Genomic DNA, 17,706 nt, shown 5'->3' on the forward strand with positions numbered 1-17,706 from the left:
TGTTGGGTGCATCCACCCAGGCTCTGGGTGCCTCCCCCCAACGTGTTGGGTGCATCTCCCCAGGCACTGGGTGCATCCCCCTGGGCACTGGGTGCCTCTCCCCAGGTGGGTGCATCCCCTCGGGCACTGGGTGCCTCCCCCCAACGTGTTGGGTGCATCCCCCTGGGCGCTGGGTACCTCCCCCCAATGTGTTGGGTGCATCCCCCCAATGTGTTGGGTGCACCCCCCCCCAGGCACTGGGTGCACCCCCCAGGCGCTAGGTGCGTCACCCCAAGGCACCGGGTGCATCCCCCTCGGCATTGGGTGCCTCCCCTTGGGCATTGGGTGCATCCCGCCAGGTGGGTGCATCCGCGGATGCCTCCAGCTGCCCGGAGAGCCGAGGTGGGGACAGCGGTGGCACCGGTGGCCGGCCTGCCCCGGGGCGTTTGCCACGCGCCCCTTTCCGACGAGAGGGTGACGGCGGCCTTGGGTGGACCCGGGAGGAGGGCCGGGGAGCCGCGCCGGGGTGGCGGCGGCGGTCGGCGGGTGCTGCTCCGCCGCCGGTCGCACAGCAGCACCCAGCGGCTGCGGTCGGGAGGGAGGGAGGCCGGGGCGCAGGCGAGGCCGAAGCCGGAGCGGGGCGGGAGGGAGGAGAAGGGCAGCGCGTCCCCCATGGCGCGGGGCAAGGGCGGGCGGGTGGGTGTGGGGGGGGGTCCCTTGGGTGCCCCCCCGGCTGCGACGCCCGGGGCTCTCGGTGAGGAAGAGGAGAAGCGGGACGGGGAGGAAGGCTACCGCCGGGGCGGCCGGAGGCCGCAGCCCCTCACCGGCGCGTCGGGGCGGGAATAAAAAGGAGGGGGGCTGAGGAGTTTCGGGGGCGGTGGGGGTCCGCAGGGGACCCTCGGGAGGAGCGGGGGCACCGCTGGGCCTGGGGGTGCAGGGATCCGGGGGGTTTCGGTGCGGCGGCGGGAGCAGGGGGGCACCGAGCTGCTCGGCCCCCCCGGAGAGCGGGGAGGGCAGCGCCCCCAGAGCCGGGCGCTGTCTATACATCCCCCCATACCCAGCTTGTGTCTATATGTCCCCTGTACTCAGCCTGGGTCTATATGTCCCCCCATACCCAGGTCATGTGTGGGTCCTCCTATACCCAGGCTGTATCTATATGTCCCCCCATACCCAGCCTGTGCCTATATATCCCCTCATACCTGGGTCATGTGTGGGTCCCCCCATAGCCGAGCTGTGGCTATACTTTCTCCCATACCCAGCCTGTGTCTATAGGTCCCCCATACCCGAGCTGTGTGTGGGTCCCCCCATAGCCAGGCTCTGTCTATACGGCCCCCCATACCCAGACAGTGTGTCGGTCCCCCCATATTCAGGCTCTGTCTATATGTCCCCCCATACCCGGGCTGTGTATGGGTCCTCCCATACTGAGGCTCTGTCTATACATCTCCTCATACTGGGCCATGTGTGGGTCACCCCATAGCTGGGCTCTGTCTATACGTCCCCCCATAACCGAGCTGTGTGTGGGTTCCCCCATAGCCAGGCTCTGTCTATATGTCCTCCCATACCCGGGCCATGTGTGGGTCCCCCTATAGCTGGGTTCTGTCTATACATCCCCCCAATGCCAGGCCGTGTGTCGGTCCCCCCATACCCAGCCTGTGCCTACATGTCCCCCCATACCCGGGCTGTATCTATACGTCCCCCCATACCCAGCCTGTGCCTATATGCCCCCCCATACCTGGGTCATGTGTGGGTCCCCCCATAGCCGAGCTGTGGCTATACTTTCCCCCATACCCAGGCCGTGTGTGCATCCCTCCACACCCAGCCTGTTTCTATAGGTCCCCCCATAGCCAGGCTCTGTCTATACATCCCCTCATACTCAGGCTGTGTGTCCGTCCCCCCATACCTGGACTCTATACGAGCCTCCATACCCAGCCCTTGTGTGTGTGTCCCCATACCGGGGCTCTGTCTATACGTGCCTCCCATACCCGGCCCTTGTGTGGGTTTCCCCACAGCTGGGCTCTGTCTATAGATGCCCCCATACCAGGGCCATGTGTGCGTTCCCCCATACCCAGCCTGTGTCTATACGTCCCCCCATACCCGGGCTGTGTGTAGGTCCCCCCACACCCAGTCTGTGTCTATAGGTCCCCTCATACCCAGCCTGTGTCTATATGTCCCCCCATACCGGGGCCCTGTGTGGGTCTCCCCACACCCAGCCTGTGTCTATAGGTCCCCCCACACCCAGGCCCTATGTGAGTCCCCCCACACCCAGACCGTGTCTATATGTCCCCCCATACCGGGGCTCTGTCTATACATCCCCCCACACCCAGGCCCTGTCTGGGTCCCCCCACATCCAGCCTCTGTCTATACGTCCCCCCATACTGGGGCTCTGTCTATACGTCCCCCCACACCCAGGCCCTGTCTGGGTCCCCCCATACCCAGCCTCTGTCTATACATCCCCCCATACCCGGGCTCTGTCTATAGGCCCCCCCATACCGGGGCTCTATCTATACATCCCCCCACACCCAGGCCCTGTCTGGGTCCCCCCACACCCAGCCTCTGTCTATACGTCCCCCCATACCGGGGCTCTGTCTATACGTCCCCCCACACCCAGGCCCTGTCTGGGTCCCCCCACACCCAGCCTCTGTCTATACGTCCCCCCATACCAGGGCTCTGTCTATAGGTCCCCCCAAACCGGGGCTCTATCTATACAGCCCCCCCCACCCAGCCTCTGTCTATACGTCCCCCCATACCGGGGCTCTGTCTATAGGTCCCCCCATACCCAGGCCCTGTCTGGGTCCCCCCACACCCAGCCTCTGTCTATACATCCCCCCATACCCAGGCCCTGTGTGGGTCCCCCCACACCCAGCCTCTGTCTATACGTCCCCCCATACCAGGGCTCTGTCTATACGTCCCCCCACACCCAGGCCCTGTCTGGGTCCCCCCACACCCAGCCTCTGTCTATACGTCCCCCCACACCCAGCCTCTGTCTATACGTCCCCCCATACCGGAGCTCTGTCTATAGGTCTCCCCATACCCAGGCCCTGTCTGGGTCCCCCCACACCCAGCCTCTGTCTATAGGTCCCCCCATACCGGGGCTCTGTCTATACGTCCCCCCACACCCAGCCTCTGTCTATACGCCCCCCCATACCGGGGCTCTATCTATACATCCCCCCACACCCAGCCTCTGTCTATACGTCCCCCCATACCGGGGCTCTATCTATACATCCCCCCACACCCAGGCCCTGTCTGGGTCCCCCCACACCCAGCCTCTGTCTATACGTCCCCCCATACCAGGGCTCTGTCTATACGTCCCCCCACACCCAGCCTCTGTCTATACGTCCCCCCATACCGGGGCCCTGTGCGGGCCCCCCCCCCAGCCCGGCCGCCCCACACCGGCCCTGCCTGCTGCCCCCCCGGTCGGCGGCGGCGGGGCCGGGCGAGGCCGGGGATCGGGAGCGGGGCTAGGCCGGGGCCGGGGCCGGGGCCGGGGTGAGGGCAGCCCGGCGGCGGCGGGGCCTCTCGGCGGCGGCTGTCAGCCGGGGCGCGGCGGAGGCGGGGGAGAGGGAGGAGGAGGAGGAGGAGGAGGGGGGGGGCTGCGCGCCGCCTCGCTGCCTCCCTTCTCCCCCCCTTCCTCCTCCTCCTCCTCCTCCTCCTGCTGCCGCCGCCGTGCGGGTCCGGCCGCCGGGGCCGGCGCGGAGAGCGCGGCGCGGAGCCGCCGCAGGCAGGATGTCGCCCGCGGGGCGGCCGGGCTGAGGGGCGGCGGCGGCGGCTCAAGATGGACCCGCGGCCGCCCGGCTCCTGAGCGCCGCCGAGGCACCGCGCCGCGGGGGGGGGGGGAGGGAGGGTGGGTGGGTTGGTTGCTTTTTATTATTTTTTTTCAGTTTGATTATTATTAATTTTTTTCTTTTTGGTGGCCGGGAGGAAAGGGGAGGGGGGGGGGTTGTTTTTTCGGAGAGGGGGCGGCTGCCCCCCGGCCTCGGGGACACGCCGGGGGCCGGCGCAGGAACCATGAGCGTGAGGCCTCCCCAGACGGCCCTCGACAGGTAGGTCCCGCCGGAAAGTGTGTGTGTGGTTTTAGGGGGGGGGGACACCCCCCCTCCCCAAACCACCCCTCAAACACCCCCCCCTCCCCTCGACGTGGGAGGGGGAGCCCTGCTCCACACCAAAAACCCGCCGTGGGGCTGGTGGTGGAGGGGGGGGGGGGCGCTGGGGCTGCGCTGCCCCACAGGCCTGGGGGGGGGGCGGCTGGGTTGGAGGGGGGGGGATTACATGCATTATTTTTTTAATTTCTTTTTTTTTTTTTCCAATTGCATTTCCCCCCCCCCCCTTTTTTTTTGTCCCCCTTTAGACTGGCTGCAGCCAGTCCGCTCCCTGTCTTGGGTTGCTTTTTTTTTTTTTCTTTCTCTCTCTCTTTTTTTTCTTTTTCTTTTTTTTTTTTTTTCCCCCCCCTTTTCCAGCCGTCCAACTTCCTGTATTTCCACCGCAGCGGGGCCTACTCGCCCGGCGGCTCCAGGCCGGGCAGCCGAGGGGGGCCCGAAACCCAGCGCCAGGCCTGGGCGGCCGGCCGGAAAAACTCGCCTGTCCTCGGAGGAATCCCTATTTGTTCATTATCCTTCGGACCCGCCGTAAAGCGGGGAGATTTGGGGGGGGGGGGGGGGAAATCTCCGCGCAGACCCGCCAGCTCGGCTTTGCTCCCGTTTGTCCCCTTTGCTATCCGCTTTTCGGGGTTTTTTCTCCTTTCTGTGCTTTCAAATCGCTGCCTGACCCGTAAGAGGGTGGGTTTTTTTATTATTATTTTTCCTTTTGGTTTTCTTAGCGGGGGGGGGGGATTGATCGTATAACGTCGTCCCTTTTCCGTAGCTGTTTTCCTTCTGGCACAGCTCGGCTCCCGGCTCGCCCGGGCACACCGGCACCGTGCTAGCAGGTGCTCGGCTTCCGGGCGCCGGGGGGGGGCTTACCGAGGGCCACCCACCGCCTTTGGGCTAGAGCCTTTCCCCCCCCCGGGGGGGGGGGGGCGGAGGGTCTCCGCAGAGCGGCGTTTACCCGCAGAGGAAGAGGGAGGTGAGAAATAAAACCCCGCGGGAAGGAGCCGGTAAGGTCCCTGGCGCTCCTGCGGCGCAGATAAGGCGTCAGCCGTTCCCCCCCCCCCACCCCGGCTTGGGTAGGAGGCTGTGATTTATTTTATTTATTTATTTATTTATTTATTTCCTTTTTTTTTTTTAATTATTATTTTTTGCAAGGATCTGGGCACTCTCCAAACCGGCAGCGGAGCCCGTGCCCTCTGGGTTATTTATGAAGCCTAGCGCAGGGCGCTCGGTGCGCCGCAGCGGTGGTGCCGGCGGCCGCTTGCGGCAGCGCCAATCCGGACGGCGCTGCGATTCGTTGCCGAGGCTGGGGGGGCTCCTAAAACCGTCGTGATCTTTTGCTGTCGGCTCGAGCGATGCAGGGCCGAGCCACTCCCTTTTAAGGCCAACATGGATCTCGCTTAGCTGTCTTAAAACCCCTGCTCAGCCGGAGGGTGCAGATTGTATTTGGCACTCCTCGTTAGCGTGGTATGTAGGTTCTCCAGGTAATTGGAGCTCTCTGCTGGGTGTTGGTCCCCTTGGGCGAGCGGTAGCGTGGATGCGCCGCAGCGGATGCCGCGGCGGTGCAGGTGAGGAACGCGCTACCTGCGCTTACAGGTTAAAATCCCGGCATAATCAGCCCAGACTATCAACCCTTTTTAACTGACGGATCGTCTGACGTATTTGAAGAAACAATCTGTGCGCTTTCATGGCTGCGGGAAGGGAGGGCGGGCGGTGCGTGAAATCAGCATTTGAGTCAACACAAATTTCTTGTCCGAAACATTAATTTTGCTGTTAAAATTGCAAGCGCTCTAACTGGCAGCAGGGTCAGGAGCAAACCCGCCAACCGGGCGCGCATGGTGTAGCGAGGGCTGCCGCCGTCCTGCAGGCGGGCATCTGGGATCATATGGCTCCCCCGTATATCTTGGGGAGTCACGTCTTCGCTAGCAGGGCCGCTGGCCGGGAAATTTTGCAGGTTTTAAGCTTTGGGTTCTCGCTGTCGTGAAGGTCGTGTCCTGCGTGCGACCCTTCTGTGGAGTCGTCCCTAAGCAAATCACTCCGGAGCTGAGGCCGTTCCTCCGAAACGGTCGCGTGAGCAACGCCGGACGAGCTGCAGGTATCGAGCAAGCAGCGCCGCGCCGATCCCCTGGCGATACCGGATGGAAGCGCGTTGGGCTCGCGCGCGGGGAAACGTGAGCGGCGGCGTAAGGCGCTGGGATGTTTCTAGGGAGAGCCAGAGGAGGAACCGTTGCGGGAACCCTCTGGATGCAAAGAGCCGCGGTGGGATGCAGCCGGGGAGTCCCGGCTGGGTTCGGAGGGACATCGTTTGCTGCTCCCGGCTGGGAAACCAGAGACCTGGCTTCCAAATCCAGAGGGATTTCTGGCCTGTCTTCTCCCAGCTGGCAGACTGTACCGCTCAAGGGTAAGAACGGGGTCTGCCCAATGTAGGTATTTTCACTGGCAGGTGCAGCTGAGGTTGAAACTAGCCTGTGGAATGATGTTTTCTTATTAATTCCGTCTGACAGAATAGATGCAAACTGCCTGCGGCTGAGGCCGGCTCTCCCTGCCTATCTGAATCTCTTGGTAGCTCGAATCTGGAAGAGGAGCCGTTGCTTGTGCAGTAGCTCCCCTAGGATCAAACCTTGGTACCTGACGTTAGCCCTAAGCACGCCGATTATTGCCCTGGGATTTCTAAGAGCTTCCCAGAGGTAGGTTCGGGTTGACGACCTCGGGCAAGGAAGCGTGTGGCATGGACAGCAATGCCGTGAACGTCAGAAAGGAGACCCTGAATCACAGGTCTTGCTGCTTCCCAAAGAAGCCAGGTGTCCTACAAGGCCACACTGCCTTGGGACTGGACTTTATGATTTAGAGGAGAGAGAAAAAAACCCCAGAGCAGCCTAACTAAACCGAGCCGCGCAGCCTCAGGCAGCAGTGGATCCTGTATCTCAGCGGTGGGGAAACGTCACCAAAATCAGAAAGGAAAAATAACAAGGTTTGTTCCTCTGCTGTTAAATAACTTTCCCCTGTCATGTAACAGGAGCCTGTGAGACCATTTTACGCAGATTAGCCTCTGTTTTGACCTGTCTGTCTTAGGATGAGCTTTTGGTGTGAACCGCTGGAACTGGTGGGAATGATGATGACTAGAGCGTGGCCGAATGGCTGAGGTGGCAGGGAGGGCAAGGGGGATGTTTCTGCCCTCCTCTGCGGGTTTCACTTCCTCAGAGACTAACGCCAGTCGGATCGCAGGCGGCAGCGGCTGCGAAGCAAATCTCTACGGGAAGTGGTCGCCTTGTGCTCCGGGCTAGCAAGCGGGGTTAACAGCTCAGACAAGGCAAGTGGCTGGAGAAGATGGCTTGGTGGGATGAAGAGGGAAAGCTCGTTTGTCCCCGGGCCAAAAGCCAGGTTTCCCGAGCCCCAACCTGCTGCCGTATCCCCCAACTTCGCGTTCGGTCGCTAGCGAGTGACCCGTCTGGGCTGAGAGCGATGATCTGCGTGCCGTTCGTCTCCCAACGCTGTTTGCGATAGCCTGGCCCAAGGTGAGCAGCGCTGCTTTTGTCTTGCTTTCTGCGCTTTGTAGGTGAAAATACCGACCTCTGCCCTTTCCAGCTGGGAACGTCGGGGTTGGAAACGGGCGTTACGGTCCCTGGCTGGAAGGGTGAGGAAAAGGGCCTCGCTTAATTGTGCGTTTCTGCTGCCTCCTGGAGCGTCCTTGCCTTTGGGGGATGCAGCAGGAACCGGGAAGCATGATCCGTGCCTTCCTGGCAGGTGTGCGTCACGCGGGCGCGCTTCTTTCTTTGGATGGAGCCGTGGGCCAAAGGCCAGCCGTTCCTTTTGAACCCCGGTGATTTTTGTGCCGGTGGTCCGAACAGACCGCTCTGTTCCTTGCTGCGGCCAAGTGGAGCGCCCCTTGCGTGGCAGCAGGTTGCGAGCCAGCAGAATAAGCCTTCTGTCTGGGCACATTGTGCCCGAAAAAAAATCCGGTCGCTTGTGTGGCTAATTGAGGGACAGAGGCAGATTGTTACTGCCGTGCCAGGGAAAGAGGTTTGGGCAGATCGGGTTGCAGTGAGTAGCTTCCCTGTTTTCCTGGCACCGGCCTGGCCTCGCTTGCTGGCATCCCTCGTCCGGCGGCTCTGTGTCGTCTGCGCGGCCAGGCCGTCGCTGCCGGGCCGCGGGGACGCGGCGTTGTCTCCTACGCATGAGTCTGTCCCATTCATGCCGCCGAGCGCGAGGCGGGGAACCGGAGTGGCTTTCTGCAGAGAACAAGGTTTTCTTTTTTTTCCCTCCCCGCCGGAGAAGCTGGTTCAGAGCATTACGAATACGGTTGGGGAAAGCTCGAACGCGCCCCTCCGGCAGCTCCTCGGCTCCGCGCTGAAGCGGCTGGGCTCTGCGGTCTCGAACCCGCTGGAGAGCCCCGTAGCAGACAGCTTTCACTGCGGACTGACCTTGATGTTTCAATGAAGTCGTTACCGCGGGCTCCGGCCGTGTCAACGTGTGCTCCTGCGCTGATGCTGGTGGAAGGTATTTCTGTGCGTTTGCCTCGCGGCATATGGGGCTTTGGGGAGCAAATAGGTGTTCCCGCGTGGTGATGGCCGATAACTGGAGGTGATGGAGATGATGGTAGCCCGCGCCGGCAGAAGGTGACGGCCAGTTCGTGCCCCGGTCTTTGGCTAGTGGCTCAGCTTGCCGAGCGCTTTGCCCGTTTGCAGGACAAACAGGGCGTTCCCATCTGCAGCGGGAGAAACAGAGCACGTCCACGCTGAAGGCCGCTGCTCTGACCCTAAAATCCCCTGTAACAAATAAGCCGTTGCTCGGTGCCCTCCTGGTCCAGGGCTCTCGCTTCGCCGTGACGAGCGCGTGCGAGGGCTGGGATGGAGCACGGGCTTGAAAAACAACCCGCCGCGCTTTTCCTCTTTGCAACTTGTAATTAACTGGGAGAACCCGCCCGCCGGGCCAAAAATAAACGCCTTGGAAACGCAGGACTGCTCGAGCAGTTAAGAGCGTGCTCTGCCCGTCGCCTGTTTTTTATCGGGCGCCAGGCTGAGGACTGGGCAGCTCTGTCATGCATTAGGCCGGGAGGTCCCGAATTTAGCAGGGGACCGCTCTGGGCCAGGGAAGCCTCGCTCGGCACGCTGCCTGCAAGGGTGAGACTCGCTTTCCCTGCCCGCAGCTCGCCGGCACCTCCAAGCGTGGGGCGTTAGTACGGGGGCTTAAAACTTCTCCGTTGCGAGCGCAGCACCCGGCTGTGCTTCGTGGCACACGGCACCCGGCAAACTTTCCTATCCGTTTACTCATCGCTATCTGACCTCTTGCATTGCCGCAGTTTTTAGTAGTATAAAGACCCCACAGGGAGACCGGAGCAGAGCAGTTGTTTGCGCTTGTTCATGAGCTGCATTGACAGCAGGAGACGTGATCTTTCGTGCTTCGGGGTGTGCGGCTTTTATTTAGAAGGAAGGTCAGGAGGAAAACGTCCCTTCAGGGTAGGTTATTCCATATCTCGCTGCTTCAGACCTCACACCCCAAAAGTGCTGTCAGCGTCTGTCATCGGAGGCCGGACAAACCAGATCTGCTAGTCTGAGCTGGCACGTGTTTTCCAGGAGACGAGTGGGACCGTTAATAATTGGAGAAGAGAGCTTAGAAATGATTTGGAGCTCGTGGCGCTTTTGTAGTTGCGGGCAGTCCTTCTCCGTGTAAGTCTGCGCGTGCCAGCAGTATTCCTGGAAGAGCTGGGCTGTGCGTGGTATGTAAACTGTATCTTATTTAGTGGGGAATTCGGATCCTGGCTCTGATGTCCATGTCTGACTCCCTGCACGCTCCCGTGCCATGGTTTTCTTGCAGGCGGGGAGGGGAAGGATGACACGCTTTCTAAAACAAAATTTTGTGGGAGGAAAGGCCTTTCAGCGTGCAGGATCGCTGCTAAGCTTGCTTCACTTCCCTGGTAGCAGCGGTGATACTTTACGTTTATACAGCACGGTTCGTGTGCAGAGTGCTTCGCCAGCGTTATCTAATTAAGACATAAATACTTGTTTATGCCTTCATCGCCTCCCGGCCGGGCTCTCGCAGGCCCCTCCGCGCCCAACGCTCTCGCCGCGGCTCTTGAGCAACGGGAGCTTTTCTGCAGCCGACTCGACGGCTCCCGAACCGGCTCCCCGGCCGCTGGCCTTGCCTCGCGCCTCCCGCTCGGTCCCGCTGCGGTTGCTTAAGGTGCCCCTTCCCCAGCTCCCCATCCGTCGGCCCGCGCCGTCTGCAGCCCCGGGCCCTGCTTCAGGCTCTCTCACAAGTCGTTGCAGGGAAGCATCCAGTTAATGGACTGTTTCACAGATTTTTGCGTAACCGACTGGCTACGGAAAGCACAGCTGTCCCCGGAGTTCAGCCTGTGTTCCTGCCCGTAGGGAATTGGCATTACAAAAATTTGCAGCGCACAGGCAATTAGAAATGTGGGGAATGGAGTCTGTTATGCCACTAAATAAGCAGGGCTGCTGTGTTCATTGTGTTAATTTTTTTCCCATTTAATTAAAAATCTTAATTTAAACAAAGCTCTAGCAGAATCCCCAGGCCGCTGCAACGAAGTTGCTTTAGGAAGCCAGGGATTTAAATTCAGTTTGCTGTGGAGCGTGCATGGGACTTTGCATCTGATTTGCAGAATGAAATTCGTTACCAGCCGCCTCCCGAGGCCTGAGGCTTTGCTTTTCTCCCTCGGAAAAGGAAGAGAAGAGCAAGATTTGCTGCAGAAACCCCAAATGAATTTGGGATGACTGTAGCTCCTGGATTGGTGGGCTGATGGGCAGCAGCTGCAGGGTGGCTTGGCAGATGAGCCTAGCCTACATGCCACAAGGACGCTTTGGATCCTCGCAGGCCATGCGAGCCCTGTTTTGCCTACATGCAGACGCGGTCGTCCCGGCTTAGCCGAAGCCCCTGGTGTTTAGCAGGCAGCTTGGCAGGGCTCTCGCGGTTAGAGCTCTGCTCCCTGGAGTCCTGCAGCCCCGGTCCCAGCTCCGCGAAGGCAGCGTCGCTCGGCCGGCCGCGTCTCCTCTCCGGCCGAACGCCGGCCGGGGTCAGCCCGGCAGCGTGGAGGCACGGAGGCCCCGTGCAGCGCCACGTGTGATTAAGTCCTGCGGGACTCAGGTGGTTTTTCTTGGCACAGGTGAGGGTTTAGTGTGTGTTGCGGGCTGAGCTGAGCTCCAGGTTTAAGCTGATCCAAGGCAGGGATTGGGCTCTTGGGCTAATAGGAGCCAAAAGTTGTTCTAAGGCTACTCTCATCCTTAACTTTAAGCATGCACTTAAATACGTTCCTGGTTGGAAGTCGGAAAACTGTTGTGTGTTCTAGGAAGGCAAAAGATGAGAAGAAAAATGTTTGCTCTGTAATAGGGGTTTTTAATTGCAGGTTTTATCCGTAGGAGGCCAAAAATGGTGAGAAATGACTTTTTTTTTTCCCCCCTCCTTTCTTTAATTTCCTTGCAAAACCCTAACAAGGTTTAACACTGCTTCTACATACAAACTTAGAACCAGACACATAATTACAAGCTTCCCCGATGCGTCAGCATTTTGCAATTCAATAGGTTGGCTGCGAAACAAGAGCAGCTGATAGTTTTGTACCTGAACCCGTCATTTCCCCGTAGCTCTCCCCAGCGTCCCGAGCAGCGAGGCAGGTGAGCCTTCCCGCAGCCGTGCGGGTCCTGGACTGACACCCAGGCAGAGACGGGGCTGATTTCGGGAGAAGCTTGTCCTGCGGCAGGTCCACGGGCCGTCAGGGTTTAAGGGCAGGGGTCCGCCGTGCAGGACTTTGCGGCGGGATCTCCGCACCGGGCTGGAAGGGATGGAGACACGATAGTGGGATGTTATCCCAGGACCGGCGGGTGCTGGGACGGGGCTAATTCTTTGAGGTGACGCTAAAAATGATGTTTCAGTCCAGGCCAGCGAGGCTGCAGCCTGATGCGTCCGTCCAGGCCGTCTGCTCTGAGCGTGTCCAGGCTGCAGCTCCCTGCCATCCCTGGGACTGTGGCTTCCAGCCTGCCCGAAGCCGGCGTATGGGAAGATGCACATCCTTAGCACATGCGTCGCAGCCCTCGCCGGCTTTCCGCTCCAAAGGTTGGGAGCCGTGGAGCTCTTCCAGAGAGAAGAGAGTCAGCGCTGGATGCAGCCAGGCAAACACATTTTCCCTCTGCCTTGTATTGGGGAGGGGGAAGGGGAGGAAGTTGAATCATTTTTAGCTGCAATTCCTTCCTTCCTTCCTGTCCCCAGAATATCAGGAGACAGCCGGTATGTGAAGCGCTTTCTGAAGGGCTACAGTTTGGGAGAGGTCGAGGCAGCTGAAAGCAGGGTTTTGTAATGGGAAACATCACATAATCTTCATAGATAGGCGCAGACCGTAACGTCCTGCTGCAGACGTTAACGTCCTGCTGCAGACTGCGCTTTGGGCTGCGCGTGGGGTGTGAGCAGCGGGCTGCGGTGGAAGCAATGACTCAGTTGCAGGAGGCATCCCACCAAGGCACTGATTTCCCTTTTCAAGTCTTTTTTTTTCTATAAATAAATATACATATACACACACACACACAGACACATATATATTTATATATTTTGTAACTTTCTTCCTGCAGACAAGCCCGTCTGCAGTTTGCCTTCCCACTCATCTTAAAAAGGAGCATGTTTGCAGGCTGGCCCGTTTGTGCGTCCAGGCCAGGCTCGGGCTGTTTGTATAACGTTTTGTCTTCCCAGGAGATGGGATTGCAGGGAGCAACCATTTGGAGACTTGGGGGAAAAAAAAAAAAATCCCAATGTCTTGTACTGAGCATTTGCAAAGCTCTGGCTGAAGACTGACCCACTTTGAGGATTTGATCCTGTTTCTCCCTTAATCTTTTAATTGTGGCATTTGTTCTGCTGAGCCTCCCGCGGTGGCAACGTTTTCTTTGCCATAGGTGTTCACCGCTTCGTGTCTGCGTGCTTTTTTCCTGTATTTTTCTTTTCCCCGCTTTAAAGTTGAGCTGTCTAGATGGTAGAGGGAACGCCCAGTCCTGAACCTCACGGGAAGCAAAGGCTCGCGCTAGGAAAAGGAGCCCAACGAGGCAGCGCCGGGTACGCTCGCCTCGACCTGGCTGGGTGCTGGGGTGGCCGGCGTCTCTCGTACCAGCGAGCGGCGTGCCCGGGTTGCCGGTGACGGTGCTGCTCTTCACCTCATTTTCTTTTGCTCTCATTGCACGCAGGCTCCGTGCGAGTAAGTCCTTGGCACGAGGACTAATGAGTTTAAATAGAGCACGGGCTGCTGCGGGGCAGCCGAAGGACTCTTGACGTCGTTTGCCGTGATGCTCCGGCCAGGGCTGCCTGCAAAAGCCGCCTAGAAGCTGGGGTTAATCCGGAGAGCAGGCTCGCAGGTGGACGGCCGGGCGCAACGTGGGAGGACGGCGCAGCCGGCGCCGGGAGCACGTGCGGCGCGGTGGCACGGGGCTCGACTCGGTGCGCGGAGGCTGCAGCCTGTCACCGTCCCCTGCTGCGTCGGGTCGGGGAGCTCTCGGTCTGGGCGAGCTTGCGGTGAGATGGTCTCCTGGTACCAGCAGTTGCACAGGTGAGCGCACCACGGTGTGCTGAGCGCGCGGGCGTACGGGGAACACCGTGTTCGCGGTGTAGGTCTGCGCTGTTCCCAGGAGGGATAAATACACTCAGCTCCCGTGAGCTTCATGAATCTCTTTTTTTATTTTTTTTTCCCCCTAAAAGACAGGGATTTTTTTTTTTTCCCAAAATACTTCTGAAAAACTAATAGCCGTGATTTACCTAAAAATAAATCAGGGAAAATAACCTCAAACCAGAAACCTTAATTACCGCGAATACACTAGAGCGTAGGACACCCGTTCGGATGAGTAACCGAGTGATGATGTGGATGCCCCTCAGTCATTTTTACGGACGCCAGTTCAGGGTAGGAAAATGGTTCCCCTTCTGGAAACTGGCACCGATCCTGTTGCATCGAGACATGATGAGTCAAGGGCAGTTGCATGATTCAGCCTTCAATTTCCAAGGAATCCCAAGCCCTGGAGCCTGAAGGACTCCAGAGTTGCTCTTTAGGAAAACTTGGGGGTTGATCTTTCGGGCCTGGGCTGTGGTTGCAACCGTAGTCGCTGCGCGGGGAGGCAGCGTCCCCCCTTTCCGAGGGTCTCTCTTCCCTGGGCCGAAGGCCTTGCCCGCGCACGCATCCCGCTGCTCAACCGCATCAGCGGAGCCGGGGCTGGTAAACGTGCCTCGCGCCGGAGAAAAAACTGCTGGAAGTCCGTTACCCTGGGAATACATCTGCATGGGCCAAAATCATTACAGAAATGTGAATCATTACCGAAAAAAAAAGAAGTCCTGGCCATTGCTGAAGTAGTTTCTCTGGCAGGAAACGCACGTTTGAATCGCGTCTCTGTCGAGCTGGCACAAATGTCTGCGCAGCGTTTGGTTTAAAATGGCATGTTTTGGTTCTCTGTAAGTCAATTAGGAAGAAGCTTATGCAAAGCCGACTTAAAGTACTCTTTTAGACTGAAATGAGCTAACGCTGGTCGATCCCCTTCACGTTAAACAGAAACGGATTCGTGCCGCAAATGCGACGCTGGCGTGGCCCGAGTTATCCTGGTGTCGGGCTGGCCGTTGTTGGCCGGGCTCCGAGCTGAGCTCTGCGTCACGCTGGCACCTTTTTGCACCAGGTAACTTACCCTAATGATGAGGCTTAAAAGCTGTTTTATCTTCCCACCTTGTTTCATCAGCGCGTCTCATCTTAAGACCTTGCATCCGGGCTGATGTCAAAAGAGGAACCAATCCTTCCGTGGCCTGGATAAAGTAGCATCATCTGACCCGCTCGGAGTATCCTGAGCCGGCCCGTTGAATAATCTGGCTGCGGTTAGAGTTCGTGCAGCAGCGACTTTGCGATGGCGTCGTGCCTCTGACCGTAGCAGCAGCAGCTCGTCCACGCTCGCGAGCTCTCCCCGCTGGGGACTTCCTGGCTAGAAAGTGCCCGTTGAGGGAGCAGGGGAACGGGGCCGTGCGAGATCCTCGTTGCTGAGACGTTCGTGCTTGGCGGCGGGGAGCGCAGCGAGGCGAGCGATGCTCTTTTACTAGCGCACGCGCGCGTCTGGAGGAGGCAGCGGATGGCGTCACCTTTGGGTGGAAGGGTGACGACACGGGAGCTCGCGCGTGGCTCCGAGAGGAGTTTTGTCTCCTCTTCAATAGCGAGAGGTGCCAGTTAAGCTCGAGGCTTTAGGGAGAGGCATTTGTTTGGCAGAAGCGCTTGTGCTGTTTTTCAGAAAATCCTGGAGGCTTGCCGTTGAAACCTGAGGACCGCCTCTGCCCGCTGCGGGCCGCGTTGACGCCGCTGTGGGTCGCAGCACCCGCGCGGACGCCGGTGCAGCGGGAGCTGTCTGGCCCTAGCCGTTGTTGCCAGTCTCCTCTGGAGCCTCGCCAAAATAAACGTGAGCTAGGGGAGGTGAAGGGGAGATGGACGGGCGAAAAGGAAGGGTGCAAAGATGCCGCTCAGTGTTGCCCGAATGCATCCCTGCTCCTTGTATCCAAGCCACGTTCGCTTGGGAAATCCGTCCCGAGCCACCCGCCTGGATTTGCTGCAGGATCTTGAAGGAGCGTCCGTGGAGCCGTCCCAAAGTCATGCCCCGATGCATCATTTTCTACTTCTGACCCGAAGCGCGGCCCCCAGGGGAAACCTCTCGTTCCCCCTAGGGAAGACGGGAGCTCTGCTCCCGACACGTGGCTCGCTCCGGGAAGGGGCGACGGGAGAGGCTTTGCGGCTCTGCTCCGGTCCGCGTGCCAGCGCGCGCTGGAGGCGCTGCGAAAAGCCAGCCCCGAGCTTGCCGAGCCTGCGGCTGCAAGGCCCACTGGCCTCGGCGACCCACGGGTGAAGAAACAAGTCCACGTCAGGCTCGGCTTTTTTAAAACCGACTCCAGCAGAAGCACGGGCTTGACTTTGACCCAGACTGTGGCTCTTCCTCAACTCGGTCGTTTCCGCGTTTCTTGCCTGCTGCTGCCCATCAGGGCACGGAGACGCGGGTCGGGGACGCCTGGTCCTCTCTTCCAGCCCCCGTCCTTGCTCTTTCCCACTTCTGTCACGAATGTGCCCGGGCTCTTCCCTGACAAGGCCCTGATTTAGTTCCCTCTGCAGCGGACAAGGCAGGGGGTGCTGCGGGAAGCATAATCGAGTAAATTAGAGGCTGTGGCATAACGAGCATGCACGTAGGGTCTGAATTAAGATTAGCCAGGCAACCTGAAAGGAGGTATCTCCTAATACCGGGGGGGTTCAACTCTAGTACGAACGTTCCTCGACGGCGGACTTGCTAACGCGGTGCTAGGAGCTGCGCGCGCCCCGGCTACGCAACGGGAACGTTTTGGCCTCTCTCTTCTCTGCTGGTTTTGTGTCGAAGCGCAAGGCCTCCCGCTGCTCTTCTCCAGCAGAGATCGCTGGGTGGCATTGACTTATTCCCTCGCCCGGCTCAGAATTAAATCTGCTTTTAACCTGCTGGGCACCTTGATGCAGTTGAGCCTATTGCCGTTTTACGGCTATATTCTTGGCGTGGAAACAGCCCTCCTGGGAAGCGTGTTCGGCTATCGGCACGTCTCCGTGGATGCTGCCCTTCCTCCTCGCCTGTCCAGTGCTGCAGCCGGCGACACGTTGATGTGATTTTTGCTTTCGGATGAAGCTTTTGACTGTCATAATTGTCAGCATAGGAGCGAGGGGAAAGATTTGGAGTCGGGGGGAGCGTGAACCGGCTTCGCTCGCTAGAAAGCGGATGGAAATTTCAGTTGTGCGTACGCAAGGCTCTCCGACTTGGCCGAAGGCGGTGTAGGCAGGGAGGAGAATGCTGATCCGATGGAACCGGCTGTAATTACCCTCCGTGCCTCTGGCTCGCCTGTAATTGTGGTTTCGGGGAGCCATCGCGTCTTGGAAATCGGCTACAGCAGCAGAGCTTTGGGGTTTACGCTGGTGTGGACTCGGACTTTCCGTCCCGCGGGGTGGTTTCGGGCTGGCGGGACGGCTTTGGGAGATCCTGTTGTTCAGCCCTGCTCAGGGGTCTCGGCTCCGTAGCGTGGTTTTTGGTGCCAGCACGGGGGAGCTTGTAGCAAAGGCAGCGTTTCCCCGTGCGCCGGAGCACGGCGTGACGAGGTGAGAGTCTGTGGCTTCTTTACTGCTTGGGTTTAGCCTGGGACTGCTTTAACCACCTTTGTGGCTTCCCCTGTCATCTTGGAATAAGCCCGGTTTGGGTTCGCTGTGGATTTCATCTGATGCACTTGCAGGCTTGCATGCACACGCGCTTTAAAGAAGCGAGTATACCATGGGTGCTTTGCATTTCTGCAGGGCGTTTGCATCCCCCTTTGGGCTTTCCGCCAGCTGCGTGTCCGTGCAACCTCTCTGGGAAGGGGAGATTTGGAGGAGGAACGTTGCCTTTCTCCAAAACGTGCTGGAAGGCCTGCTCCGAGCCCGCGGTGGAGGCTGAGCCTCCCTGGCACCCGTGCGGTGCTCGGTGACGCCGCGGCGGGCCGATTCCCAGCACGATTCCAGCCCGCCCTGACCGGGCCTTGCTATAAATTCCTCCAAACCCTCCTACCTCCTCGGTAGGGCTTGGCCTCAGCCTTGCTGGAAGCCCAGGAGCGCGCGTGCGAGCTCACGCAACCCCGTGGCCGCAAAGCTCTGCGCGAGGCGGCG

At 59.4% G+C, this 17,706-nt stretch overlaps 1 protein-coding gene across 8 annotated transcripts in view; it reads left to right on the forward strand.

Annotated features, from left to right (window-relative positions):
- Positions 1-3,855: 3,855 nt before the first annotated feature.
- The window catches only part of ARHGEF11 (Rho guanine nucleotide exchange factor 11), a 35,981-nt gene continuing 22,130 nt past the window's right edge, over positions 3,856-17,706 (forward strand). For all 8 annotated transcript variants that reach the window (XM_068922051.1, XM_068922057.1, XM_068922053.1 and 5 more), the window contains exon 1: positions 3,856-4,019. In XM_068922051.1, the coding sequence (XP_068778152.1) occupies positions 3,985-4,019 (35 nt within the window). In that variant the 5' untranslated portion in view covers positions 3,856-3,984. The remainder of the gene's footprint in view (positions 4,020-17,706) is intronic.

The sequence above is a fragment of the Struthio camelus genome, chromosome 30, assembly GCF_040807025.1.
Source record: "Struthio camelus isolate bStrCam1 chromosome 30, bStrCam1.hap1, whole genome shotgun sequence".
Taxonomy (NCBI): Eukaryota; Metazoa; Chordata; class Aves; order Struthioniformes; family Struthionidae; genus Struthio; species Struthio camelus.